At 39.6% G+C, this 25,141-nt stretch overlaps 2 protein-coding genes across 6 annotated transcripts in view; both read left to right on the top strand.

Annotated features, from left to right (window-relative positions):
* The window catches only part of ankrd12 (ankyrin repeat domain 12), a 35,512-nt gene extending 28,312 nt beyond the window's left edge, over nucleotides 1–7,200 (top strand). For all 4 annotated transcript variants that reach the window (XM_079650861.1, XM_079650860.1, XM_079650863.1 and 1 more), the window contains 4 exons: nucleotides 381–479; nucleotides 739–882; nucleotides 4,822–4,917; nucleotides 5,991–7,200. In XM_079650861.1, coding sequence (XP_079506987.1) covers nucleotides 381–479; nucleotides 739–882; nucleotides 4,822–4,917; nucleotides 5,991–6,176 — 525 coding nt within the window. In that variant the 3' untranslated portion in view covers nucleotides 6,177–7,200. The remainder of the gene's footprint in view (nucleotides 1–380; nucleotides 480–738; nucleotides 883–4,821; nucleotides 4,918–5,990) is intronic.
* A 1,069-nt stretch (nucleotides 7,201–8,269) lies between these two features.
* On the top strand, nucleotides 8,270–24,827 carry twsg1a (twisted gastrulation BMP signaling modulator 1a). 2 transcript variants are annotated; one of them, XM_079652563.1, is made up of 5 exons: nucleotides 8,270–8,886; nucleotides 9,972–10,168; nucleotides 17,817–17,916; nucleotides 22,332–22,589; nucleotides 24,357–24,827. In XM_079652563.1, exons 2-5 carry the CDS (start codon nucleotides 10,043–10,045, stop codon nucleotides 24,536–24,538), a joined length of 666 nt encoding a protein of 221 aa, XP_079508689.1. In that variant the 5' UTR covers nucleotides 8,270–8,886; nucleotides 9,972–10,042; the 3' UTR covers nucleotides 24,539–24,827. The 2 variants fall into 2 exon arrangements, with proteins under 2 accessions (XP_079508689.1, XP_079508688.1); XM_079652562.1 differs by having other exon boundaries at nucleotides 8,288–8,886; nucleotides 10,010–10,168.
* Nucleotides 24,828–25,141: the final 314 nt, after the last annotated feature.

Below are 25,141 nucleotides of genomic sequence, written 5' to 3'. Positions count from 1 at the left end.
TATACTAAAGACTTTTATTCAACTAAAACTTGACTTAAAAAGGAATGAGTTTGACACAATGTGATGCAAAAAAAAAAAGTAGGGCATTTTACACAGGACAAATTATATCGACATAAAATAATGTTGTATTTAAAAGATAAACTTTGTGGTGGTAATTATAGATCATATCGTCCAGCTCCAAATCTCAGCATGCACTTAAAGGTCCTTTTTAATATCTTACCTCTTGGGTGCTGCTTATATATCATCGCACAAAATAAGTAAAGGAAACTGAACCAACATGTTAAATATATTCTTCTTGCTGACATCTGCATGGTGAGTCATCAGGCGTGTCATTGCAGCGATAACGTTTTAAACTCTCTCTCTCTTGTGTGTTTGAACAGATTACTCCACCTCCATCATTACCTGAGCAGCTGAAGGAGATGTTCAAACAGCAGGAGGTCTTCCGCATGAAGCTCCGACTGCAGCACAGCATTGAAAGGGTGTGTACTTTTACTCAACGGGTTTTGTTTTGGTTGTGTGGAGTACCTCCAAGACGTTTTTAGTGCTGCTTGTAGAAGCTGAAATGGAAAATACTCTTAAAGAAATACCTGTTTTTGGAAAGCCTCTTGACATTTTGAAATGGTGTGGTTCTCAGTGTGTTGACTTTACAAGGATGTCAGAGCATTAAAGATACTTGCCACCCATACCACATACTATTGCATTTTATTAATCAGATGAATTTGTCTTCCTCCCCTTCAGGAAAAGCTGATTGTTTCTAATGAGCAGGAAGTCCTACGAGTCCATTACCGGGCAGCGAGAACACTAGCCAATCAGACGCTGCCTTTCAGTGCCTGTACCGTTTTATTGGACGCTGAAGTGTACAACATGCCTCAAGAAGTCCAGGTACGTGACCTTTGAGGTTCTTAATGAGACTTATGTTTCATTCAGTTCGTCACAGTGGTTAATTGCTGTGTGTTTGATGGGTCGTTGTGTGTTTGATGGGTTGTTGTGTGTTTGATGGGTCGTTGTGTGTTTGATGGGTCGTTGTGTGTTTGATGGGTGGTTGTTGTTGTTGTGTGTTTGATGGGTTGTTGTGTGTTTGATGGGTTGCTGTGTGTTTGATGGGTGGTTGTTGTTGTATGTTTGATCGGTCGTTGTGTGTTTGATGAGTCGTTGTGTGTTTGATGGGTTGTTGTTGTCGTTGTGTGTTTGATGGGTTGTTGTTGTGTGTTTGATGGGTTGTTGTTGTGTGTTTGATGGGTCGTTGTGTGTTTGATGGGTCGTTGTGTGTTTGATGGGTCGTTGTGTGTTTGATGGGTTGTTGTTGTTTTGTGTTTGATGGGTTGTTGTTGTGTGTTTGATGGGTTGTTGTTGTTGTGTTTGATGGGTTGTTGTTGTGTGTTTGATGGGTTGTTGTTGTGTGTTTGATGGGTCGTTGTGTGTTTGATGGGTCGTTGTGTGTTTGATGGGTCGTTGTGTGTTTGATGGGTCGTTGTGTGTTTGATGGGTTGTTGTCGTTGTGTGTTTGATGGGTTGTTGTTGTGTGTTTGATGGGTTGTTGTTGTGTGTTTGATGGGTTGTTGTTGTGTGTTTGATGGGTCGTTGTGTGTTTGATGGGTTGTTGTTGTTTTGTGTTTGATGGGTTGTTGTGTGTTTGATGGGTTGTTGTTGTTTTGTGTTTGATGGGTTGTTGTTGTTTTGTGTTTGATGGGTTGTTGTGTGTTTGATGGGTCGTTGTGTGTTTGATGGGTTGTTGTGTGTTTGATGGGTTGTTGTTGTTTTGTGTTTGATGGGTTGTTGTTGTTTTGTGTTTGATGGGTTGTTGTGTGTTTGATGGGTCGTTGTGTGTTTGATGGGTTGTTGTTGTTTTGTGTTTGATGGGTTGTTGTTGTGTGTTTGATGGGTTGTTGTGTGTTTGATGGGTTGTTGTTGTTTTGTGTTTGATGGGTTGTTGTTTTGTGTTTGATGGGTTGTTGTTGTTGTGTGTTTGATGGGTTGTTGTTGTGTGTTTGATGGGTTGTTGTGTGTTTGATGGGTCGTTGTGTGTTTGATGGGTTGTTGTTGTGTGTTTGATGGGTTGTTGTTGTTGTTGTGTGTTTGATGGGTTGTTGTTGTGTGTGTTTGATGGGTTGTTGTGTGTTTTATGGGTTGTTGTTGTTGTGTGTTTGATGGGTTGTTTTTGTGTGTTTGATGGGTTGTTGTGGGTTTGATGGGTTGTTGTTGTTGTTGTTGTTGTGTGTTTGATGGGTTGTTGTTGTGTGTTTGATGGGTTGTTGTGGGTTTGATGGGTTGTTGTTGTTGTGTGTTTGATGGATTGTTGTGTGTTTGATGGGTTGTTGTTGTGTGTTTGATGGGTTGTTGTGTGTTTGATGGGTCGTTGTGTGTTTGATGGGTCGTTGTGTGTTTGATGGGTCGTTGTGTGTTTGATGGGTTGTTGTCGTTGTGTGTTTGATGGGTTGTTGTTGTGTGTTTGATGGGTTGTTGTTGTGTGTTTGATGGGTTGTTGTTGTGTGTTTGATGGGTCGTTGTGTGTTTGATGGGTCGTTGTGTGTTTGATGGGTTGTTGTTGTTTTGTGTTTGATGGGTTGTTGTGTGTTTGATGGGTTGTTGTTGTTTTGTGTTTGATGGGTTGTTGTTGTTTTGTGTTTGATGGGTTGTTGTGTGTTTGATGGGTCGTTGTGTGTTTGATGGGTTGTTGTGTGTTTGATGGGTCGTTGTGTGTTTGATGGGTTGTTGTTGTTTTGTGTTTGATGGGTTGTTGTTGTTTTGTGTTTGATGGGTTGTTGTGTGTTTGATGGGTCGTTGTGTGTTTGATGGGTTGTTGTTGTTTTGTGTTTGATGGGTTGTTGTTGTGTGTTTGATGGGTTGTTGTGTGTTTGATGGGTTGTTGTTGTTTTGTGTTTGATGGGTTGTTGTTTTGTGTTTGATGGGTTGTTGTTGTGTGTTTGATGGGTTGTTGTTGTTGTGTGTTTGATGGGTTGTTGTTGTGTGTTTGATGGGTTGTTGTGTGTTTGATGGGTCGTTGTGTGTTTGATGGGTTGTTGTGTGTTTGATGGGTTGTTGTTGTTGTGTGTTTGATGGGTTGTTGTTGTTGTGTGTTTGATGGGTTGTTGTTGTTGTGTGTTTGATGGGTTGTTGTGTGTTTTATGGGTTGTTGTTGTTGTGTGTTTGATGGGTTGTTTTTGTGTGTTTGATGGGTTGTTGTGGGTTTGATGGGTTGTTGTTGTTGTTGTTGTTGTGTGTTTGATGGGTTGTTGTTGTGTGTTTGATGGGTTGTTGTGGGTTTGATGGGTTGTTGTTGTTGTGTGTTTGATGGATTGTTGTGTGTTTGATGGGTTGTTGTGTGTTTGATGGGTTGTTGTTGTGTGTTTGATGGGTTGTTGTTGTGTGTTTGATGGGTTGTTGTTGTTGTGTGTTTGATGGGTTGTTGTTGTGTGTTTGATGGGTTGTTGTTGTGTGTTTGATGGGTTGTTGTTGTGTGTTTGATGGGTTGTTTTTGTTGTTGTTGTGTGTTTGATGGGTTGTTGTTGTTGTGTGTTTGATGGGTTGTTGTTGTTGTGTGTTTGATGGGTTGTTGTTGTTGTTGTTGTTGTGTGTTTGATGGGTTGTTGTTGTGTGTTTGATGGGTTGTTGTTGTGTATTTGATGGGCGGTTGTGTGTTTGATGGGTTGTTTTTGTTGTTGTTGTTGTGTGTTTGATGGGTTGTTGTTGTTGTGTGTTTGATGGGTTGTTGTTGTGTGTTTGATGGGTTGTTGTTGTTGTGTGTTTGATGGATTGTTGTTGTGTGTTTGATGGATTGTTGTGTGTTTGATGGGTTGTTGTTGTTGTTGTGTGTTTGATGGGTTGTTGTTGTTGTGTGTTTGATGGATTGTTGTTGTGTGTTTGATGGATTGTTGTTGTGTGTTTGATGGATTGTTGTTGTGTATTTGATGGGTCGTTGTGTGTTTGATGGGTCGTTGTGTGTTTGATGGGTTGTTGTGTGTTTGATGGGTTGTTGTTGTTGTGTGTTTGATGGGTTGTTGTTGTTGTGTGTTTGATGGATTGTTGTTGTGTGTTTGATGGATTGTTGTTGTGTGTTTGATGGATTGTTGTTGTGTGTTTGATGGATTGTTGTTGTGTATTTGATGGGTTGTTGTGTGTTTGATGGGTTGTTGTTGTTGTGTGTTTGATGGGTTGTTGTTGTTGTGTGTTTGATGGGTTGTTGTTGTTGTGTGTTTGATGGATTGTTGTTGTGTGTTTGATGGATTGTTGTTGTGTTTGATGGATTGTTGTTGTGTGTTTGATGGGTTGTTGTTGTTGTGTGTTTGATGGGTTGTTGTTGTTGTTGTGTGTTTGATGGGTTGTTGTGTGTTTGATGGATTGTTGTTGTGTGTTTGATGGATTGTTGTTGTGTGTTTGATGGATTGTTGTTGTGTGTTTGATGGGTTGTTGTTGTGTGTTTGATGGGTTGTTGTTGTTGTGTGTTTGATGGGTTGTTGTTGTTGTTGTGTGTTTGATGGGTTGTTGTTTGTTTGATGGATTGTTGTTGTGTGTTTGATGGATTGTTGTTGTGTGTTTGATGGATTGTTGTTGTGTGTTTGATGGGTTGTTGTTGTTGTGTGTTTGATGGGTTGTTGTTGTTGTGTGTTTGATGGGTTGTTGTTGTTGTGTGTTTGATGGGTTGTTGTTGTTGTGTGTTTGATGGATTGTTGTTGTGTGTTTGATGGATTGTTGTTGTGTGTTTGATGGATTGTTGTTGTGTGTTTGATGGGTTGTTGTTGTGTGTTTGATGGGTTGTTGTTGTTGTGTGTTTGATGGGTTGTTGTTGTGTGTTTAATGGGTTGTTGTGTGTTTGTTCCACAGAGCGAGGATGGCAAAACGTCAGTGAGAGACCGATTTAACGCCAGGCAGTTCATGTCTTGGTTACAGGATGTTGACGACAAGTTCGACAAACTAAAGGTAAGATCTCTGGGATTCTAACCGTGTTCTCATGTCTTCTCTTTTAAGTTTAAACCAAACGTGTCTTTTAATTGTTTTGGTTATCCATTTTCTCAATTTCTGGGAACGTTCTCTCCCGTGTTCCTCATGGAAACCCTCCGGCACATATCTCTTACTTTGTCCATCCAAGTTTTAGGTATTTGCTTTTTTGGCAGGCTGTAAACATTCCTCCTGTTTATACCAACCATAAATGGATCCCTTTCCATGTGAGTGATGGGGAACATGATCTGTGATCCTCGTTTGTTTTTGTAAATATACATTTAAAAATGAAAGCGATAAATACGAGGCTACAGTAGATGATCGGTTCCAAAGTTAGAGCATATTTGGCTTAAAATTCCCTTGTTTTCTAACTATCCTTACTCAAAGAAGAGGCAGAGATTAAATCTAACCAATAGTAATCTATTACGCAGTGGAGTATATTCATTAATTGTTAACCATTCAAAATATACCGTGTTTATAATCAAATGTATAAAAGTCTACAAGCCTGGAAACTGCTTTGTTACTGCAATTCATTTCATAGGAGGAAATCAAATGTTAAGCATCAGTTTGAAAGCAGATAAAACAGATGTGTGTCTCTTGGCGTGAAGAAGTGGAATTCTTTGCCGAATGATTGAAAGGGCTGTAAGAACATTGTTATGTTTAAGAAATGTATAAAGAAAGCGTAATTAGACGGTATGAAGTTGACTTTAGATTGTGTTCTGGTTTTATGTTTCAGTATTTGTAAGCGACTGTGACTGAAAGAGTATTGCTTTTATTTTTTTGTAATTTATTTTAAGAAGGGGCGGGTCAAATAAGATTGTATTTTTTTGTCCATTCCACCATGTGCTATAAAATAACCTGGAATAAGTGTACATGTTTTTGTTTTAAAATGGCTGCCATGCGTGGAATAAATAAATACAATTTTGCCGATTTTTTACATGTTTGTCTTTGTGGTCTTCTCTCTACCTTGAAAAAAGACATTGTTGAACTAAATAAGAACACTTGGTTGTATAAAATAATTAAAGTATCTCCCCCCCCCTCCCCCCCCCCCTCAGACGTGCCTCCTGATGCGGCAGCAGCACGAGGCGGCCGCTCTGAACGCCGTGCAGCGCCTGGAGTGGCAGCTCAAACTGCAGGAGCTCGACCTGGCCACATACAAGTCCACCAGCATCTTCGAGATCCCAGAGTTCTACATCCCGCTGGTGGAGGTCAACGACGACTTCGACCTCACCCCGATATGAGCGGCGGGACGGACGAGCTCTGACGGCGGTGGCAGCGGACAGATCCCGGACACGAGAGGCAGCACATTCACAGAAGAAGAAAATGTGAAGCACTTAGAATGTGGCGGTGAAACACAAGGAGCATTTAGAGAAGAGATGGTTTCACTCCCAACGCTCTCACAGTCCGAACCGGCACGAGGACTCGGTTCCTCCTGCAGGAGAAGGAGGTCCAGAGGAGCCCAGACGCTGGGGGGGGGGGGTCAGGTCAGGAGGAGGAGGAGCAACGTGTGGACGAGGACCACCGGCTCCTCCTGCAGCACGGTCACACAACTGAAAAGAGTTCAATTGTTTTCAAAGTGAGTGTTGATACATTGTGTACAGACTGTGCTCTTAATTTTGTAACTTATTTTATACATAAAACAATTGTGCATTTGTAAATAGCCATGTAATTATTGATTTAAACTTGTAAAAACAAAAAATAGATATTTTGATTGTAAACTTGTCCCGTCTCATGTTTAATGTCCAAAGTTGGGTTTTCTATCTTCTGCTTCGTCCGTGGTGTTCTTGTTCTTCTCGTTGTCGTTTGCTTCAGATCTTAAGCACGTGTTGGCTTTCGTTGTTTTCTCTCTTTTTTCTGGTTTCCTTCCTCACCTGGAGCTCCACGCCACAGCTGGTGTTTTTTGACTTTGGCAATTAAATGCTGTGCATGCGTTGCGTTGTTTGTACTTGTTTCCTAAAGAGCTGTACTGTGGACTTTGTGAGGTTTACTGAAGTGTTCCAGCTTTTTGTCCCTTCCTGCGGCCTCACTCCTCGTGTGTTGTCCATCGTGTCTCGCGCACATTTACAGTCTGTTGTGGCTTCCGAGGGAAAAAAACACATACTTTTACACTTTCAATGTGAGATCACAACAAAACCTATTTTTTCAACATAATGCCTTTTTGAACAATAGTTCTAAAAAATGTCTATTTTAATATTTACTTGTTACATGACTTGTACATATTTGTAATATATAATTGAATAAATTTTATTTGTTGTGAAATTAAAATGGTTGGACTTGGTTTCATTTATCGTGCAGCGCGAGAAATAACGGCTGAATCCAACGGTTGATAACATAAAAAAAATGATAATAAATTATATTGACAATTGTTGATTATTTATCAAATGTGTATTTATATATATATTTAGGTTTATAAAGATGCCAAGCAGTAGTTTTGTTTTCTAAAATGTTGGAAATATGTAATATAAACTAGGCTTTTTAATAAAATGTGTATTTATTTTTAGAAAGTATTAAAACTGAGGTTGCAGCCCCTGTAATTAAGATGTACCTTTTATGAGTGGTCTTTAGTCATTCTCTTAAAAGCAGTATCATTCTCGGCCAGTAGGTGTCGCTGTACAGCTCAATGTGCTGCAGACTGAACAAACTAATACGATATTTGTAAAGCTCTTTAATATCAAACGTTAGTCTAACTATACATTTATCATTCCAATAATATATCATAACAATCCAACATCTTGGATAATATTGGATTTTGGCTTTGACCAATGCTTTTTAATTTAACGTCAGAATAAAGAAGAAATCGTACATTTTCTTTTCAGAATCAGCTTCAAAAGCCAAGTAAATATGTAATCAAATAATTTGACTCCATTGTGTTTCTCTCTATTCTTACACAGACAATATACAGCTAAATATAATAACTACAGAAAGTTGAACAAAGTTATATATAAAACTTTGACTACTATGTTCAAAAGTAACTATATAAATATATCTCAAACAACTAAATGGCAAGCCAGAGTGCAAAGGCTGCTGGAATTAATATAGGAGGATTCATGTAACAGGTTATATGCACGATAATTACTAAAAATATAATTGATTGTGGGGTTTATTCACATGTAGTGTTAATGCCTGGAAACAAAACACATGTCCGTGTTTAAATAAGTTGACATGTTTGCCTTGGTTTACATTGTCCCTCTTCTTAGACTGGATTTACATTTAAAGTGTTTTCATTGAAGGTGTGTCCTCCCTCCCCTGCAGGCTGGAAGTGGGGCCTGTTGTGTTTGATGGAGTCTTAGGAAAACACGTGTAAACACATGTGGAGTGAAATGGCCCATCAGAGACTCTCCCGATAGCAGACTCGTTTCTACAAATGAGCTTTGTTGGGGAGGGGGGGGGGGCTTCACAGCGGGAAGTCTGCAGCTTCACAGCTTCCGAATCGCCCTTTCTCACCTAATGAGGACACTCATAAAACCCGCTGATAAGACCGCAGACAAAGGGCCGTGTAATGGGGTGGGGGGTGGCCCGCGAGAGAATAGCTCGTGTAGCAAAAAGGAGTTAAAACAGAACCCACCTGGGCGGCGAGAAATGACCCGAGTTTGGTCTAAAAAAAGGATATTTTACGCACAAGACTTTTACGCACAGCGCGGCGCAGATGTTAAAGTTTGCCTCCCGGTGTTCATGATGCGGATTTGTTCACGGCCGTCACCCTGAAGACACTCCGGTGTGTGTGTTGACCTGAGGCCCGGTGTTTTCCTCCGCAGACTGTTGGGGAGAAAATGGAGTGTGTGCCTTTAAGGCGCCCGACTGCCTGTCGCTTTCTGCTGCGGAGAGACTGACGCCCTCTGGACACAGTGGACACTTGAGCGGCGGCAGAACACCATCCTGGAGAAGTTCAAAGAGAAAACAGCCACTCTCCCTGTTAAAAAGAAAAGTCTCGGATTTGTTAACAGCGCTGAGGTAAGTTTAAACCCCCTCTCTCTTTATTGTGTCGCTGTTTCCTGCACTGCTTTCTCTTGTGGCTGCGTGCGAGTGAAACAAAGTTTTTGGTGTTAGCGATGTGCCCCAAAAAAGAGAGGTGAAGAAACGCGTCCATGAGTGAGGCAGCTAATGTTCCTCACATGTTCTCTGCTGAAGTGGAACAATGTGCAGCAAAGTGGTGAAGTGTAAAAAGTAGCAGACAGTGTGTTCACGCGCTACGCTTTGGGAAAAATAGGTGAAGGAGGCTGATGTTGCCAGATGTCTGTGTTGTTATCCCTCTGTAACAGTGTGAGTGAGATCTGGCTTTGAATGAAATGTGACGCAGGCCTTTTAGAAAAGTGATGTTTACATGTCAAAGTTCTTCTAGATCACAAAGCTGAAATGTCCCTTTATTTTGTACTCACTTCTTTACGTTTTGGCTGCAGTTTGTAGCACTACAATTACGTTTTAATATACTACAATGTTAAAACAAACCAGTCCTGTACTGTAAAAGTACTCGAATAAAGGGAATACAGATAAAGACATTATTCATTATTGTTGCTTAATTCTACATTTACTAAAATTCATCAGCAGTTCATGGTTATAAAACAAGATATTAAATTGTACAGTTATGCAACTAATGTTTATTTTCTTATTGATTAATCTGTATTTATTGTCTCGTTTCATCTATTGGTTTATTTAAAGTGAGAGAATAGATGAAAAAGTCTACTCCCATATTCTTGAAGTCAAAATGTATAACTTTAAATGTCTTTTCCTGCTCAATCCAAAACCTAAAGTTGTTCTATTTAACATAAACAAATGAAGGAAATCGCCTTCTTTTAGAAGCCCTTTTTGCATTAAAAACTACCGGCATGATGATGGGTTCTTCTCTTCTTACTTTACTTTGCAACTTTATATCTGAATTGTGTAAAAAAAAAAAAAGTGTCTCCTACTTTGTATTAGGAATCTCAAATTGTATAATTTCCATCACGCACCACCTTTTGTGTCCTCTTATCTTTTTAACTGCAGCTCTTCACTTCTCCTCCTGTGGAATGTGTGTGATGGAGTTGTGTTTATTTGTGCAGGTCTCTGAGGTCCTGTCCTGTGTCTCGTGTTGTTCTAGGTGTTTCCAGTGCCGTGCTGGTGAGCCGTCAGGATGAGGCCTGGTCAGCTGATCCTCCCCGCCGCCGCCGCGCTCCTCTTCCTCCTCGCAGGACTGTCCCCGACCTCCGGCTGCAACAAAGCCCTCTGTGCCAGCGACGTCAGCAAGTGTCTCATCCAGGTAAAACACATCCACCTTTTTCCTACATAACTACTCAGACTCTTTCCCTTCTGGCTGCACTGATTCTCTGAGTCACTAGCTAATTAATTGCACAAGGTATTTGGGAGTTTGGATCTTTATTTTAATTTTAAACGATATTTGTGGCAAAATGTTGTGTCTCTGACTCCTCCAACAATGCAACTCACAATATACTTAAAGAGGCCTCTTTTGCTTTTGGGCGTGTCCCTTTCTTGAAGTGTTATATAGGTTTTTGTGGATGTAATTGGTCTGTAAAGGCTAAAAGCCCTGTGTTCCCCCCAGAAGGAGCTTCTCTCCCGCCCCCCCCCCCACTGCTTGACACGCCTCCATTGGATTCCTTTGTTTACTTCCGTAACATAGTGACATCACTATGTTACACTTGTGCATCTATTGGCTAGTAATCCAACAAACTGAACATGATAGGCTAAAGGGGCGGGACATCTCTAAACGGTTGACCAATCACAACAGAGCTGGCCAGCCAACCAATCAGAGCAGACGGGGCTCTGATTTCAGACAGAGGGTGAAAAGAGGTGATGCAGCACAGGCAGTATGAGAGAAATAAAGAGCTTTATGATTATTAAAGCACGTTAACATGTCACAGTAGAGACACAACATAAAATGTTGAACTTGAAAATCACCACAATAAGCCCCTTTTTAAATGTTAAACTTAATGAATGGATTTCTGTTTGTTGGTGTTAAACGTTTTTTAAACTACATGTCTCAAAATGTGGATCGCTGTAAGATCCAAAATATGTAAACAGCAGACCTCCACTGTGAACTTTTGATTCTCTACCTCACGGCTCAGTAACAAACAGACAGATACTCTGCTGAGTGCTGCTGATCATTTCTGTAGATTAAAGTGGGAACATTTATATTACGGTGCATCCAAGTTCAAGCTTTTCTTCCTTCAGCGTTACAGCTTTTTTTTTGTAAACAGAGATTTCAATTTCTCTTTAACAAGAACCCAAATTAAATGTCGTCTGCAGCCGGAGTCGATTTCAAGTTTAGAGCAGTTGAAAGCTTGTTTTAATCATATTTAAATTAGGGTTAAACTTGCCGAACGGACTAAAAACTACACAAGAAAAATGTGCTCCCGCTGTTATGTCTTTTAGGCAGGGTTTTGAAAACTCTTCACATAAAAACAGAACTCCTGAAACCCAGCCGCAGCCTAACTCGAGTTAACTTTTGTCCGTGAATCTGGAGCAGAGAAGAAAGATGGAATCTGTTGGGAAGAATTCAAAATGCATTCCTTCAATAAGCCGAGTAAAGTCAGGAGGAAGGTTTTTCCCACAGCGAGCAGCAAAGATCTCACTGTCAGTTTCATGCACACCTGCTCTCTACCTGTACAGAAACACTTCTTTGATTTATGTGCGGTTTCCTTTTTATTTGCACTCCTCTGACTTCTGTTGACTTTCTGACATCACTTCCTTGGTGTCACTTTTTCCCTCACCCCTGAAGGCTAAAAGGTGAAGGACAGAGGGAGTTTCCCTGCTGCCTAACACGAATCCTCTCATCTAATCCCGTTTTATTTTAATGGGAAAATATGATGAGAAGTGTGGGCCTGTTTTTCCAGAACCTGTCAAGTCAAATTTGAGCTGCCGCTTGTCCACTGTCCTTCTGGGTGTGTGTGTTTGACCTGCTGTGTGTTTAGTGGCCCTGCCCCTCACATCAACATCAGTAAAGTACTGTGTTTAACCTCAGTGGCCATTTCACCTGTGTGACCTTAGCTAACTAAAGCTATTATTATTATTATTTAGACTTGATTGTTGGCACAGGAAGTTGAGCTGATAATTAAGGCTTTTGTTTGGAAATGAGATGTGGAAAAAAGGCAGAATAGATGAAGGATAGATGGCAAATTCCAATTAAAGTTGCAATAGTAGTTTGATGAACCATTTGTTTTCTTTTAGACATGTTTTGTTATTTAAACATCTGTTCAGTTCTCTGTATGATGGAACTAGAGATGTAGAGTTCGTGATAATCCTGATCAAATTTAAAAGGAGCAGCTTGTTAAGTTAAAGAAAGTCAACATACTTTGAGGTGTAAAGGAATTCCTTAAACAAGTTTAGTAACAATTAAGATATGATGATCAGAGCTTCAGGTTAGTGGAGATTATTTGGTTTGGGTAAGCTTGAAGAAATTGCTTTTCTCTTTGGTATGGACTAAAGTTCAGACATTTTTTAAAAGATTGAGTTCTTAAAAATTGTGTTGAGCATTTCTCACAATTTTCTGTGGAAATAGCATTACACCGGTTTTAATACAGTAGATACAAAGTCATTCATGTCCATGCTTTTCCCAGGGTAATGACTTCCTGTTGGGCCTCTGTTCCTAAAAATCACTTTGTTACAGAATATATGTTCTGGTTTAGATTCCTTAATAAAAGTGCAATGATTAAATTACCTTGAATCTGGGCCCTCGGGGGTCTGCGCCCTCAGACGTTGCTAACTTTGCAAGGTTGGTAATCTTTTTCCTCTTCCGCCCTCATTTGGACAAAGTGAACCTGCAGTAACCTAATTGTACGTTGCTTTAAGGGAAACTCTCCTTGCGGCATGGCAATAAGGACACAACAAGACATGCAGTACATAAATACTTTAAATATAAACTGTTAAACATTACTCTTAAAGCTGCAACCCTCAATTGCAAACCCACAATCTAGAGGCCGAAAGCAAATGGATAAATGCATTTACTATTGCTAAGTTAAAAACTGAAATTCTCGCTTTAAAATATGTTTTAACTCCAGACAAGTCCATCTGTCAAATTTGTTTATAAAAATATCTATAAATCTGTTTACTTTACTTAAATATCACAAGTTATTGAACACATGACAATTGCTAGAGCCCAATGCCTTCATGACATGTTGATTGTTTTATAGGAAAAAGCCATTAAGAAAAGATGATTTTAAAGTGAGATTTAGCTGATTTTAACATTTTAAAAGCATAAACAAATACAAAAACGATCTAGATTTTTTGTTTTTAGCTTTTCAGGAAATAAAGTCTCTATTGGGCTTTGGAGACTTTCAGACCAGATTGTTTTCAAGGATTTTTTTTTACACAAACTTATTGTTACAAAAACCACAAATTCTCCTCCTTTGGCACAATTTAAACCCCAGCAGAACATTTGTGGTGGCTTCTTGTTCTTCTTCACTTCCAGGTGGCTAATTTCTTCCAATCAATCACTTGTAGCTCTGTAGCTTTGTCGACCCCGCCGACTCCGACCCGCCGGCTGTCAGAGGCGAGAGCGATGGTTTTGTGAAGGAGAAACTCTCCCCGCCTGCAGCCCCTCTGGAGCAGCTCCATGTTGCTTGTGATTAGTGGGATCTGCTGCCCGACGCTCGCTTTTACGCTCTGCTGCCATCTCAAGTCATTTGTCTGAATTCCCCAAAACCCCCGAGGGTGGGAGAACATGAGAGGAGGGAGGGGAGGCTGAGGTCAGGAGGAGGTGTGTGTGTTGGGGGAGGTTGGCTGAGGGAAATGTACAGTTTAGCAGTGCAGAGATTCACAAGCCGGTTCTCTACAGGGTGGGGCAGCAGATTTCAAAGTTAACACACAGCAGCGGTCGCTCTGCAGGACGAGGCTGCACATGTTCACTTTCTCCCCACAGCCCCTTTGTCTCGCTGCAGCTGAGTTGTCACTGATTACAGCATGTTTCTGCCTGAGGGGAGCCAAGTAGAAGCTCTGAAGGCAGTCGAGATAACCTCATCAGGGAGGAGGATGTTGATTGTAGGGTTGCAACTGCGATTCATCTCAGGCATATGATTGTTTATTCTGTAAAATGAAAGAAATGACTCAAAATGACCAGTTTCAATTGTTTTGACCAACCATCTGTCCAAAACCCAAAGAGATTCAGTTTAATTTAAGACAAAGAAAAGCAGCAGATCCCGGATTTAAATAATTTATTCTATTTTTGCTTGATAAATAACTTTGACAAAGCTAGGCAAGCAGTTTCCCCTACAATCTCTATGCTAAGCTAAGCTAATCACCTCCTGGCTATAGCTTCTTACCCGATAGATACAAAAATGTTAATCTATTTATTTTGATGTAGTGTTTCTAGATATTTTAAACATAGGAAAGGCTAGTAGTTCCCCTACTCCTATTATTTAAGCTAAACTAAGCTTAGGCTACCTGCTAGCTCTTCCTCTAAAATCACAAATTGTACTTTTACAATTTAACTTTATGCTGAACAAATAATGAACAATGTGGTGATTAGCATGATATGGAAGAGCTAGTTTGTAAAGCTAGGCTAGCTGTTTCGCCCTGCTTCTAGTCATTAAGCTAAGCTCGGCTAAGCTCCTCCTGGCTATACCTAGACATCCAACTTCTTCATATTTAGGTAAAACTTGTCAAGAAAGTGAATAACTATTTAATTATAGAAGTAAAGTGTTTTTATGTAAATATTTTAAGCATTGGAAAGGCTAACTTTATCCCCTGCGTACATTATTTATGCCAAGCTTAGCTAATCACCTAATGTTTCTAGCTTCTAACTTTCCAGACATGGGAAGTAACAATACTCTCATTTAATAGGTTGATTTTTTGGTGGTCTATAACCACAATGGTTGAACTCTTTATTTAAAAGTGCTTAAATGTAGATATTTTAAACTTTGAAAGAGCTAGCCGGTTCTCCCTCCCTGTGTCCAGTGTTTATGCTAGGCTAACCATCTCCTGGCTCTCTCTGTCAAAGCATCTTTTATTTCCATATGGTTGTTAAAAGTTTCCTGAATTGTGAAATACGAGAGCCATGCTTTCCCCCGGGGCAGCTGTTTAGTTTTTTATAATTCCACCTTGGAGAGTCATAATTACTCCTGGCATCAGATCTTGATCAGAGGTTTGCGGATAGAGGCTGGTGATTAAGTGAACTGTGTGTGGTTTTGCAATCCCTCTCTTGGTGAGTCATGGGAGAGTCTTTTATCATCGGCTTGACTGTTTTTGTGTAGGAGATGGCTTCTGTGAACATCTAAAGAAGGAGAAGAAATAACAGAAAAGAAAGCAGAAGGGAAGAAAGAACGGTGGAAAGAGGCTGAAGGGAGAAGGGAGGAAAGGAGGGGGAAAGTGTGTTGTTGGTGGAGCAGACATGTTCTGTTCTCCAGGTGTTTTCTTCTCCCTCCCTCCCTCCCTCCCTCTGTTTCTCCCCCTCCACCTCCCTCATCGCGGTGACCTTGACTTGGAGGAATGTGCTCCCTGTTCTGTGTCAGGAGAAAACGGGGAGGTGGGGGGAAGAAAGAAAGAGGAACTCACCCACTTTTCAACCCCACCTACACATCTAGTTTCCTTCACTGTCTCTCCGTCCCCAGAGACAAGCTGCAGTTGAGGAATGAAGATATTTAAGACTTTTTTTAGAAGAGTTATGGCATCACCAGAGGCTGCATGTTTTTGGGATGTTTGCAGATAAACTCTTGTAATAATAACATTACCTTATTTTTTACAAGAGCCAACATGAGAAGTTTGCTGCAGAGCTTTTCCCCCCTCTGTTGTCAAGTCTGTGGAGGAAGCATTTAGGAAAGAAGAACCAAATGAAACGGATCTTTAGTTTAAAAGTTGTAAGAAATCACTTGGCTAAAGTTAATGCACACATTTCATAACAAAGCATTGTTTTTAATCTTGTTGTAGTTGCACTGCATTAGCTTTTTAATACACAATGTACTGAATATGTCTGCAGGTTCTAGACTTGAACTTATAAATAAGGAAACATTGATCCAGCTTTTTACTTTGATAAGTAAAATATAAAGAACTATTAGCAGCAAATTGTACTCAGTCGCAACTCTGCAAAATGGCTTGAATTAAAGGTGGGGTATATAATTTATTTCAGAAACACTTTTTGTTATATTCCATGGAATTCTCTTAACATCCCGATAGCAATGAATATATGAAATGCTTTGACAATAAAACATTTAAAAAAATTCATCTGTGGAAGCCGTAGCGCTGTAAAAAGCACGACCAATCATCCGAGCCGGCCCGGCTAAAGTAACTGGATGGCCTACCTGCCTGTCAGCCTTCCATCTGTGCACAAACTTATCTCGTGCCCTCATTGGTCATGTGCGCGTTCGTGTGTGTTGGAGGAGGGGCTCTGTAAGGAAGAGGCAGATTTGTTCCGGCTGTGTATTTTCAAATTCTAGCGCACTCGAGCTGGTTTCTCCAAAATGACATACCCCACCTTTAAATCTATTATTTATTATATAATTGTGTTGTTAGGTCTATATTCCTGATTCCTTAGTGTTAAAAGCAGCATCTTAATATACATATTTCAAGGTATATTTTACATTGCATATACTATTGAGTACGTTCATTGACAACAATGTATATTTAATAAACTTAGCAGATGTTTTGACATATAAAATCTTCATCTCGGAAGTAACACAGGTACATGTATTTCATAATTCCCTTTAAAGTGTAGAGGAGGACAAGTTGGAGTACAGTACTTGAGCCTCAGCTTCAGTGTAAAAACCATTTAAGAAAATTATTAGTGAACTTTGACATGTCAGAACCTGCTCTGTTTATGAATGGAAGCAGCAGAGGGTTATTTTTCTCTCTCAGTTATCGGGGTGTTGCATACTTTGATAGACACAGTAATAGTTAGTGTGCATGAAGGGAACCTGCTGTTGCTCTGTGTGTTTTAATGGTACGTCTGCAGCAGCACAGCCACTTGTTGAGTCTGCTGTGGGATTTCTAACACTGAGACCTGCGTGTTTTACACTGAACATTATTCTTCATTTGATATTTAATGTGTAATGCATGGCTTCCTTTTTTTATTTCTGCTAAAATGACATGAATAAGCTCAATGGGAAAACATTTTCCACTGAAGTTTTGACCGAAATCGCAGTAATGAAACGTTTTAAACCAGATGAAACAATTAAGTAAACCTAACCTCTTGAATGTATAGAAACCAAAGGGTTGATAATATATCAACATATACTACACCACTGTTTTGAATCCAACCAAAATGTGGAGGATGCATCTTGCTACTGTTTACTTAGTTTACTTATCTTTGTTAACCCTCCCGTTAAACTTAAATGTATAAAAGCAACAAAAAAAACACTTAACATTGTTATAATACCGTTATACTTCCTGGCTTTTATAACTGTATTAAAAATATATAATAGGATTTTTAACTTTCAGTACGCTATAAAAAATGGTACTTGTGTTCGGGTTTCTCTTAGAACATTTTACCAGGAACACAAAGGGTGTTTTTTTTTATTATTATGATTATCTATAAACACATGGGATCTGTTAAACTAATAAATAAGTCAAGCCAATGTTAACAAGCTCAAATCTCTTAATATAAGAAGAAATTAAGACGAAGTGAAATCTATTTGAGTCGATGAGTCTACATTTCCTGGCTCCCAGATGGTTTTACCCACATTTTTTTGGTAACAAAAATCTTGAGGATTTTCGGTAATCTTTATTATGTTACATGCATGTTGTTTAATGTGTGTGTGTGTGTGTGTGTGTGTGTGTGTGTGTGTGTGTGTGTGTGTGTGTGTGTGTGTGTGTGTGTGTGTGTGTGTGTGTGTGTGTGTGTGTGTGTGTGTGTGTGTGTGTGTGTGTGTGTGTGTGTGTGTGTGTGTGTGTGTGTGTGTGTGTGTGTGTGTGTGTGTGTGTGTGTGTGTGTGTGTGTGTGTGTGTGTGTGTGTGTCCTTCAGGAGCTGTGCCAGTGTCGCCCGTCAGACGGGAACTGCTCCTGCTGTAAGGAGTGCATGCTGTGTCTGGGGAACCTCTGGGAAGAGTGCTGCGACTGCGTGGGTGAGTTAGCGTCTGCGTTTATTAGCTGCATATTTTACAGCTGACAGCAAAGTTAAGTCAGCATTTCATTTCAGGATTTACTTTGTAGCCCACGCTCCGCGATGACTGTCGAGCTGAACATCTGTAGAAGAGATTAGTGCCAGCAAAGGTTGTTTTTAAGTCGTATGAATCATGAACTTTGTCAGGTACGACTTTAAAGTTAAACCACAGGAGTGAAATGGAGTCGGAGCTTTTATTTATTGTGAATAAATCCCATTTCAAATCCTCCTCAAGTCCTACATGTAAAACGTTGTCATCTGGAGCTTCTGCTGCTTTTATTCACCAGATCAAGACCTTCTCCGTCATAGCTCCAACACAAATGTTGAAAATCGACTAAAATATTTTAAATAATTGCAGTGATTAAATAAAATATAATTCAACCTATTACAGTTTTAACATACTGTATTAAGTTCAAAGTGTTCAACTCAAATTAATTCTTAAAATGAACGTAATCAAAACAATATACTTTTAAACTATTACAGGGTGTCCGCGGTCTTAAAAAGTATTAAAAGTTGATCAATCAATTTAGCAAAAATGAAGGCTATTAAAAAGTATTAAACGGCATTTTCCAAGTTATTACATGTTGTAGCTTGTTTTCAATAAGTATATAAATTGTCCAAAGAGGTTGTATTCTACAGTCTGCCTGAATGTAATCATTGCGTAGGTGTGTAGTGTGATTCTGTGTAGTTTATTTATGGCATCCCGTTGGATTTGACATCATCTGAACAGGACATCGCACGCTGACTGACTGAACGGTCCGTTTACGCCGGTTGCTAAGCAACATCGTTATGGGGAAATGCAAGTTTGCGTCCAAATGGTTGGAAGATAAGGAGGAAGGACAATCAATACTGTGTATAGTCAATGTGAGGTAAAGTGTGTCGCCAAGGTAACCGGTTAGAACTCCAAGTGGTGATGAGGTCTTAAAATGTATGGAAAGGGTCTTATAAGGTCTTATATTTTTTGACTTCAGGATTTCTGAATATACCCTGTATTAGTTTAAAATATGTTCCTTATTGTCATTCATTAATTATATCATGTTCATGTCTTAAGATGAGATAAACATTATTAATCCTCGTAGGGAAATGCAGGCGTCAGAGCATCAACAGCACGCATAGTAAGAATCAAAAATAAGAATAAAAATCTAGGTAACAAAAGAAATATAATTAACAGGAATAAATAAAACACAGAATAATTGAGTTATATATTTATATAGCTCCTACAATTCAATATATACTTAATAATGTACAGAAAAAACATAAAGCCAAGTATTCAAAATACATATGTACAATATATATGATGTTTGCAGTATTTACCGTACCAATACATCTACAGTTCCATAAGTCTAGTCCGGTTGCAGTATACAGTTCAAACAATAAGCAAGTAATCAACCTGAAGTTAGATACAGTTGAATAAAGTTGCATACGGATAACAGGAAGTTGGCAGTGAGCCCTATAATTGATCACTCTGTGATTGCAACATATTTAAAACGTTTCTGGCACTAATCTCTTTCCATACATGTGACACTTCAGTCTTGTTAACCTCTCCATCACCCCGCCGCAGAGCACTCTCTCTCGGTAAAGTGAAACTGTGGCTGTAATGCTCTTGACAGTTTAGAAAGCAGGCGGTTTGTTTGAGTGTTGCTGCTCTGATACGAGATGAGTGTGAGGCGAGGGGAGCCAGATACGGAGGTGCCTCTGAGAAGTGACAACGCCGAGGTTAACGCGAAGCAGAGACCAGGAGGAAATTAAAGGAACAGTGTCACTACTGAGCAGCAGCTGCACATGTGGACAGGAAGTGTCGAGGTCCTCCACAAGATCAAAGCATAAAGGAAGCCGGAAGAGAGAGGGGACGAGGAGGTCGACCCCGCGAAAAATGATCTCTGACTCTCAGCCCCCCGGCGAGGTGCGGTGGGGGAGAGAAACCCAGCGAGAGCCGAAACAACCGGATTTGTGAAACAAGAAAACATTGGGCTTGTTAAGTCCTCAGCTGTAAACGCTTCAAACCAGCAGAGGAGGGTCAGGATAGGGCACAGATTTAAAGGGTAGTAAGAACATACTTCATTAAATAAATAGAACTGTGTTGGAAGACTCAAATATTAAGTCTTGGTTACGCGTAAAATACCCCCCACGGTTTACAGTAGAACCCAGACAGTTGTTTTCAGACTTTTTGTGACTTTCCCTTGTTTTGTGTGTCATATATTTGTGGTTATTTGCATCTCTTCACTAAATTCATATAATTGTTCATATTTAGTTTTTCTTTTATGGACCTTCTGCCTCTTTTTGCACCATCGATTTTTAGTCATTCTCCTTGTTAGAACTGTTTGTGGGGATCTCGGTGTACTAAAACTTTTCGGTCGTTTAAAAAGTCTGTAGTCATTTATTTTGAATTGCTTTGCATGTCATTCTGTCTCTATTTGTGGTATTTCCAATTTTTCATTGCTCATTCGGCATTCCTGTGTGCCCGTTTTATGAACTATTTGCCTTGTTGTGTTTCTTGGGTTCACTCGGCATCCTTTTGCGTGCCATTTTACGTCTAATGGGTAGACTTTCTGCTCTTTATTGCATCTCTTTCTGGTTGTTCTACATCTCGATAGTCATTTAGTGTAATTTATGTTTTGCTTAGTATGTCATCTAGTCTCTCTTTGTGGTCTTGCATCTGTTTTTGTGTTGTTCCATGTGTCTGTGTGGTCATTTATCTTGTGTTGTAACATTCATCTGTAATTGTTTTGCTTCACTTCATAGTCCTGGTTATATTCAGTCTTGTTTTGTGTGTCTGTGGTCATTTCTGCATCTCTTTCTCATTGTGTCATCACGTCGTCTAGTTTCTCGATGTAGCCATTTAATTGACTTTCAAACCAAAAACATTATCATAGCGTCCTGTCCCGTTGGCTCCCTCATCGACCTCGCCCCTTTACACCAGAAATCTCTCAGATCAGCTTTGACGGACAGATATTACTGTACGTGCTGACACGGAGGCTTTATTAAAACTCTTTCATGTGGAACACAAGTGCAACGATCTGACACTGAGCGAAGGGAACTGGCTGCTGCTTCACAGATGTTACCGAGGTGGAGCCGAACAGCCTTTTAAAACACGCGGAGGACAGCCTGTAGCTCTGGGCTAGAATATATCTCATTTATAGATTTTTTCTGTTTTTGTTTTCTGTTACTACGCTAGCCTTATGACCACTTTAAGTAAGTTTCCACTCTAAACATGTTATCTGTGCCAAAAGCAGGATACTTTGAAGTGTGTATCTGCGAGTGGTTAGAGCAGGAGTAGAGAGGGGGGGTATTTTAGAGGAAGGGAGGAGGAGGAGGGAGGACCCATGTGTACTCTTTATCTAAAACAGCTGTTCTGGCTCTGCTTTTAGCATTGGTTAGTAATCCAATTCCTCTGTCAAACTCCGTTCCCCATTAAATGATTTACCCATTAGTCGTAATTCACTTTGACTCATTTGAAGGTGTACAAAGATCCTATCAGAGGATGTGGGGCTACTACTGTATTTTTTAAATTAAATGAAGTGTTAAAAGGATCTTAATTGAGACGAGATATTCAAGACAGCTGTGTGGTTTTTACAAAACCTGCCTCTGTGAGTTGAAATCATGTGTGAAACCATTTAGCTGTCGTCAATGTGCTACAAGGGTCAGTTCAGTCAATTTACAAGATACAAATACAACCTCTAGCTGTATTTAGACTTTAACATAGTTGGGGATTTATTCACCCACATTTTAAGATCTCCACCTCGAAGCTAAAATCTAAGAGTTTGGTAGGGGTCTTTGTCTTAGGTTGGGTTTCTGCCGTGGAAGAACTTTAACTCATGACCTCAGTATTGATAAAATCTTGGATATAAGCGAAATTGCAGAGGACCCAAATCAACTGTAAATTGTTTAAAAATATCTTGATAATACTTTTATCATGACGCAATATTATGGAGTCACAGCAGTGCCAAAAACATAAAAAATCTGTTAATGAATAAGAAAATATATGTGTTAAAATAAAGGGCAAAAAATAAAAGAATAAATAAGTAAAGAAAAATGTTGACATACAGTAAATTGAAATATAAATACAAATAGAGAATACAATAATAATTATAAGCTTTCATTTTAATTGCATATTCATTTCTCATTCTTACCTTATTAGTTTGTCTATTTTTTTTATTGTTTTATACCTAATATAATTGATTTAATTGAAATGCTTTTTTCCTTATAATTCTCCCCATTTCTTTTGCTTTTCCATTTTTGTTTTCGAGACAACTCAAATACTGTACATCCAAAACCTGTGCAAACTCAACTTTTTGCATGGCTCAATAGAGACAGGAATTTATTTTGATATGTCTATGAACCTACCTTTAATTCTCCCCCTCCATCTCCTCCTGTCAGGGATGTGTAACCCGAAGAACTACAGCGACACCCCGGCCACGTCGAAGAGCACGGTGGAGGAGCTGCACCGCCCGATCCCCTCGCTGTTCCGCGCCCTCACCGAAGGAGAGGCTCCGATCAACATGATGGTGGTCTCCTTCCCCGTGGCCGAGGAGCTCTCCCATCACGAGAACATGGTCTCCTTCCTCGAGTCGCTCGACCCGCACCAGAACGTCTCTGTTCCCGCCAACAGCATCCACGCCAGCTACGACTCTCAAGGTAATAATAATTATTCATTCTATTTAGAGGCGCCTTTCAAAGCACCCAAGGACACCTTACAATTCATAAAATATTCTAAGGAAAGGTTTAAGACTGTACAAAAGGACCGTAACAGGGTCCTCTGAAGGACTATTTCACCAACATCCATCTTTATTGGAAGATTGAGTTCAGTTTTTTCAGTGTAAAGTCCAAAGATGTGGTCAATTTGAAGGATCTAAAATAGATGCTTGACCTGCTGTGTGAACTATTTACTCAAGGGTTGTATTTACTGTGACAACTTTGAGCGCAGTGCATTTCAAATGTTTAAATACATTTATTTTTCCAATGATAAAATATATATTCATTTATCACTGAAAGTTGCCATACTGCTATATAATTATCTATTTGTTTGTTATCTTGATCTACTTGTATTTGTTCCTTACATAACCTCAACCCTATTGGCCTAGACAAGACCTCTGAAAAATCCTTATTTTGTCCAAATTAACCGATAAACTGAACATCCATCTTTATTGGAAGTTTGAGATTCAGCCTTTTCACTGTAAAGTCCAAAGAAAGCTTGGTCAATTTAAATAGACGCTTGACCTGCAGTGGGAAGTGTTTACTCAAGCGCTGCACTGACTGTAATGACAATGTGTTTAATGCATTTATTTTTCAATGATAATATATATATACATTTTTCACTGAAAGTTGCCATACTGCTATATAATTATTACTTTTTTGTTATCATCATCTACTTGTATTTGTTCCTTACATGAACTCAAGCCCTATTGGCTGCTACGAAAATGTCATACCTTTCTGAGAGACCCTTTGATTAAGTGGATCAGTTTTGATGGGGGAAAAAGCTAAAATGAAGTTCTAGACGGTTGCTCACTTGGGCTTGTTAAATTGTGGTTGGCTTTCCAACAGGCAAACACTAATCTACATGTAATTACCAACTAAAATGATTCACAATGATTGCTAGTTGCAGCCCTATTGGAGAGAAACCATCCATTACGTTCGATTGATCTGAATAATAATAGTACAGAAATTGTTAGCGATTTGCTGTGTGGCTGCACAATTTGGAAAAAAGTCAATAATAACAATTAGTTTGACTGATATTGCAATTACGATTATAGGAGAAAGTGATAATATTTGCATTATAATTCTCGTCTCAGAGGATCTGTATCAAAGAATTATGATTTTGTTCAAATGATTTTGTTCAGAGCCCATCACACTCTTACCGTTTCTGAATAAGTTATACATGAGGAATAGCGTGCTTTGCTCACATTCTTTATTATTAAATAGTTCTCTGGTCCTGTCAGGTCCAGTCAAATTCTCCATTTGCATTCTGCACACTCGCTGAGACCTGTGGTAATAAACTCAGGCCTTGCTCAGAGCTGAAGCCTTGCACAAAGTCTTGAGCTGAGAACAGTTTAGGGTGGATCAGGTTCTCATCATTTCAGAGGGGACATGGCTGCCAAGAAGACCTCAAGTTCAGGGATTTGTAACTAGGTTAAAAGTGTTGTTCCGCTGCCATTTTCTTTATTTTCATTTGTGGGTGTTTTGGCTGTCTGCCTCCTGAAGACACACTCTTTATATTTCCCACCGAGCAGAGAAGTTAACTCATTAAACTCACCCGCACATATGGTCATACTTATTCACAGCAAATTAATTTCCCCCTGAAGTAAAAGTAGCAACATTTAGGGTTAAAGGTAATTATTGTAAACTAAAACTTAACTGGATTTGTGCCTCATGTGTTTTTTTCTTTCCCTGTATGTTTTATTTCAGAAAACATGTGCACGGTGGTCTACTTTGACGACTGCGTGTCTATCCGTCAGTGTAAACTATACTGTGAGTCAATGGGAGGATCCAAGTACCGCTGGTTTCACAACGCCTGCTGCCAGTGCATCGGACCGGAGTGCGTGGACTACGGCAGCAAGGCTGTGAAGTGCATGAACTGTCTCTTCTGAAGTGTTGGCACATCTTGGTACAGAATGTGTGGGCCATACCAGAGGACTGAGGGCAGAGGAAACTATGACTGTTATGTGTTAGCATTCCTCCGTTACCTTGTAAAATACCCCTTTCACCCCCTCCTGCAAACCCTGCGAAAGTGTTTTTATTCTGCTGTTATGTTTCACTGTATATTTTTAGATATGTTTTCAATAGTGTTTTTTACTAGAGGTGTATATGAATAACGTATTTTTACAATTATGGTCTGCTAAATCCCAGTCTCGTGCCAAATAAAGAAACGTTTGGTGACATGGATCTGTTTTGTGTCACAGAGGTAGCTGATCTTATAATATCTTCTTCCTTTCAGTATATTTGCTTTAAAAGAGGTGAAAACTAAAAATGCATGAGTGGAATAGTAAATGTTTGTCCTCCCTAGTTGCATGTCTCCGGCTCTAATCTTAGCCTAGTGTTGCCCGAGTCAGGAAACGCATCATTTCCTGGGGAAACAAAGTTGTTATTATACCATTCTGCTCCACAGGTGTTCAGCTGCTCACAGACCGTCGCATGCAAGCGGAGGGGAAAGGGAGCGTTTACCGATGCCAATCCCTCACACACAAATGCTC

The sequence above is a fragment of the Notothenia rossii genome (genome assembly GCF_949606895.1).
Source record: "Notothenia rossii genome assembly, chromosome: 9".
NCBI classification, from domain to species: Eukaryota; Metazoa; Chordata; class Actinopteri; order Perciformes; family Nototheniidae; genus Notothenia; species Notothenia rossii.
Note: the sequence above shows the minus strand (reverse complement) of the source record. Positions and strands in the feature narration are given on the sequence as shown.

What these genes read in the sequence shown, in the direction of transcription:
- twsg1a (XM_079652563.1), top strand. Translation starts at nt 10,043, where the DNA reads ATGAGGCCTGGTCAGCTGATCCTCCCCGCCGCCGCCGCGCTCCTCTTC. An exon ending in AGAGTGCTGCGACTGCGTGG is followed by an intron (nt 17,917 to 22,331) that starts GTGAGTTAGCGT and finishes TCCTCCTGTCAG; the next exon opens with GGATGTGTAACCCGAAGAAC. An exon ending in CGCCAGCTACGACTCTCAAG is followed by an intron (nt 22,590 to 24,356) that starts GTAATAATAATT and finishes GTTTTATTTCAG; the next exon opens with AAAACATGTGCACGGTGGTC.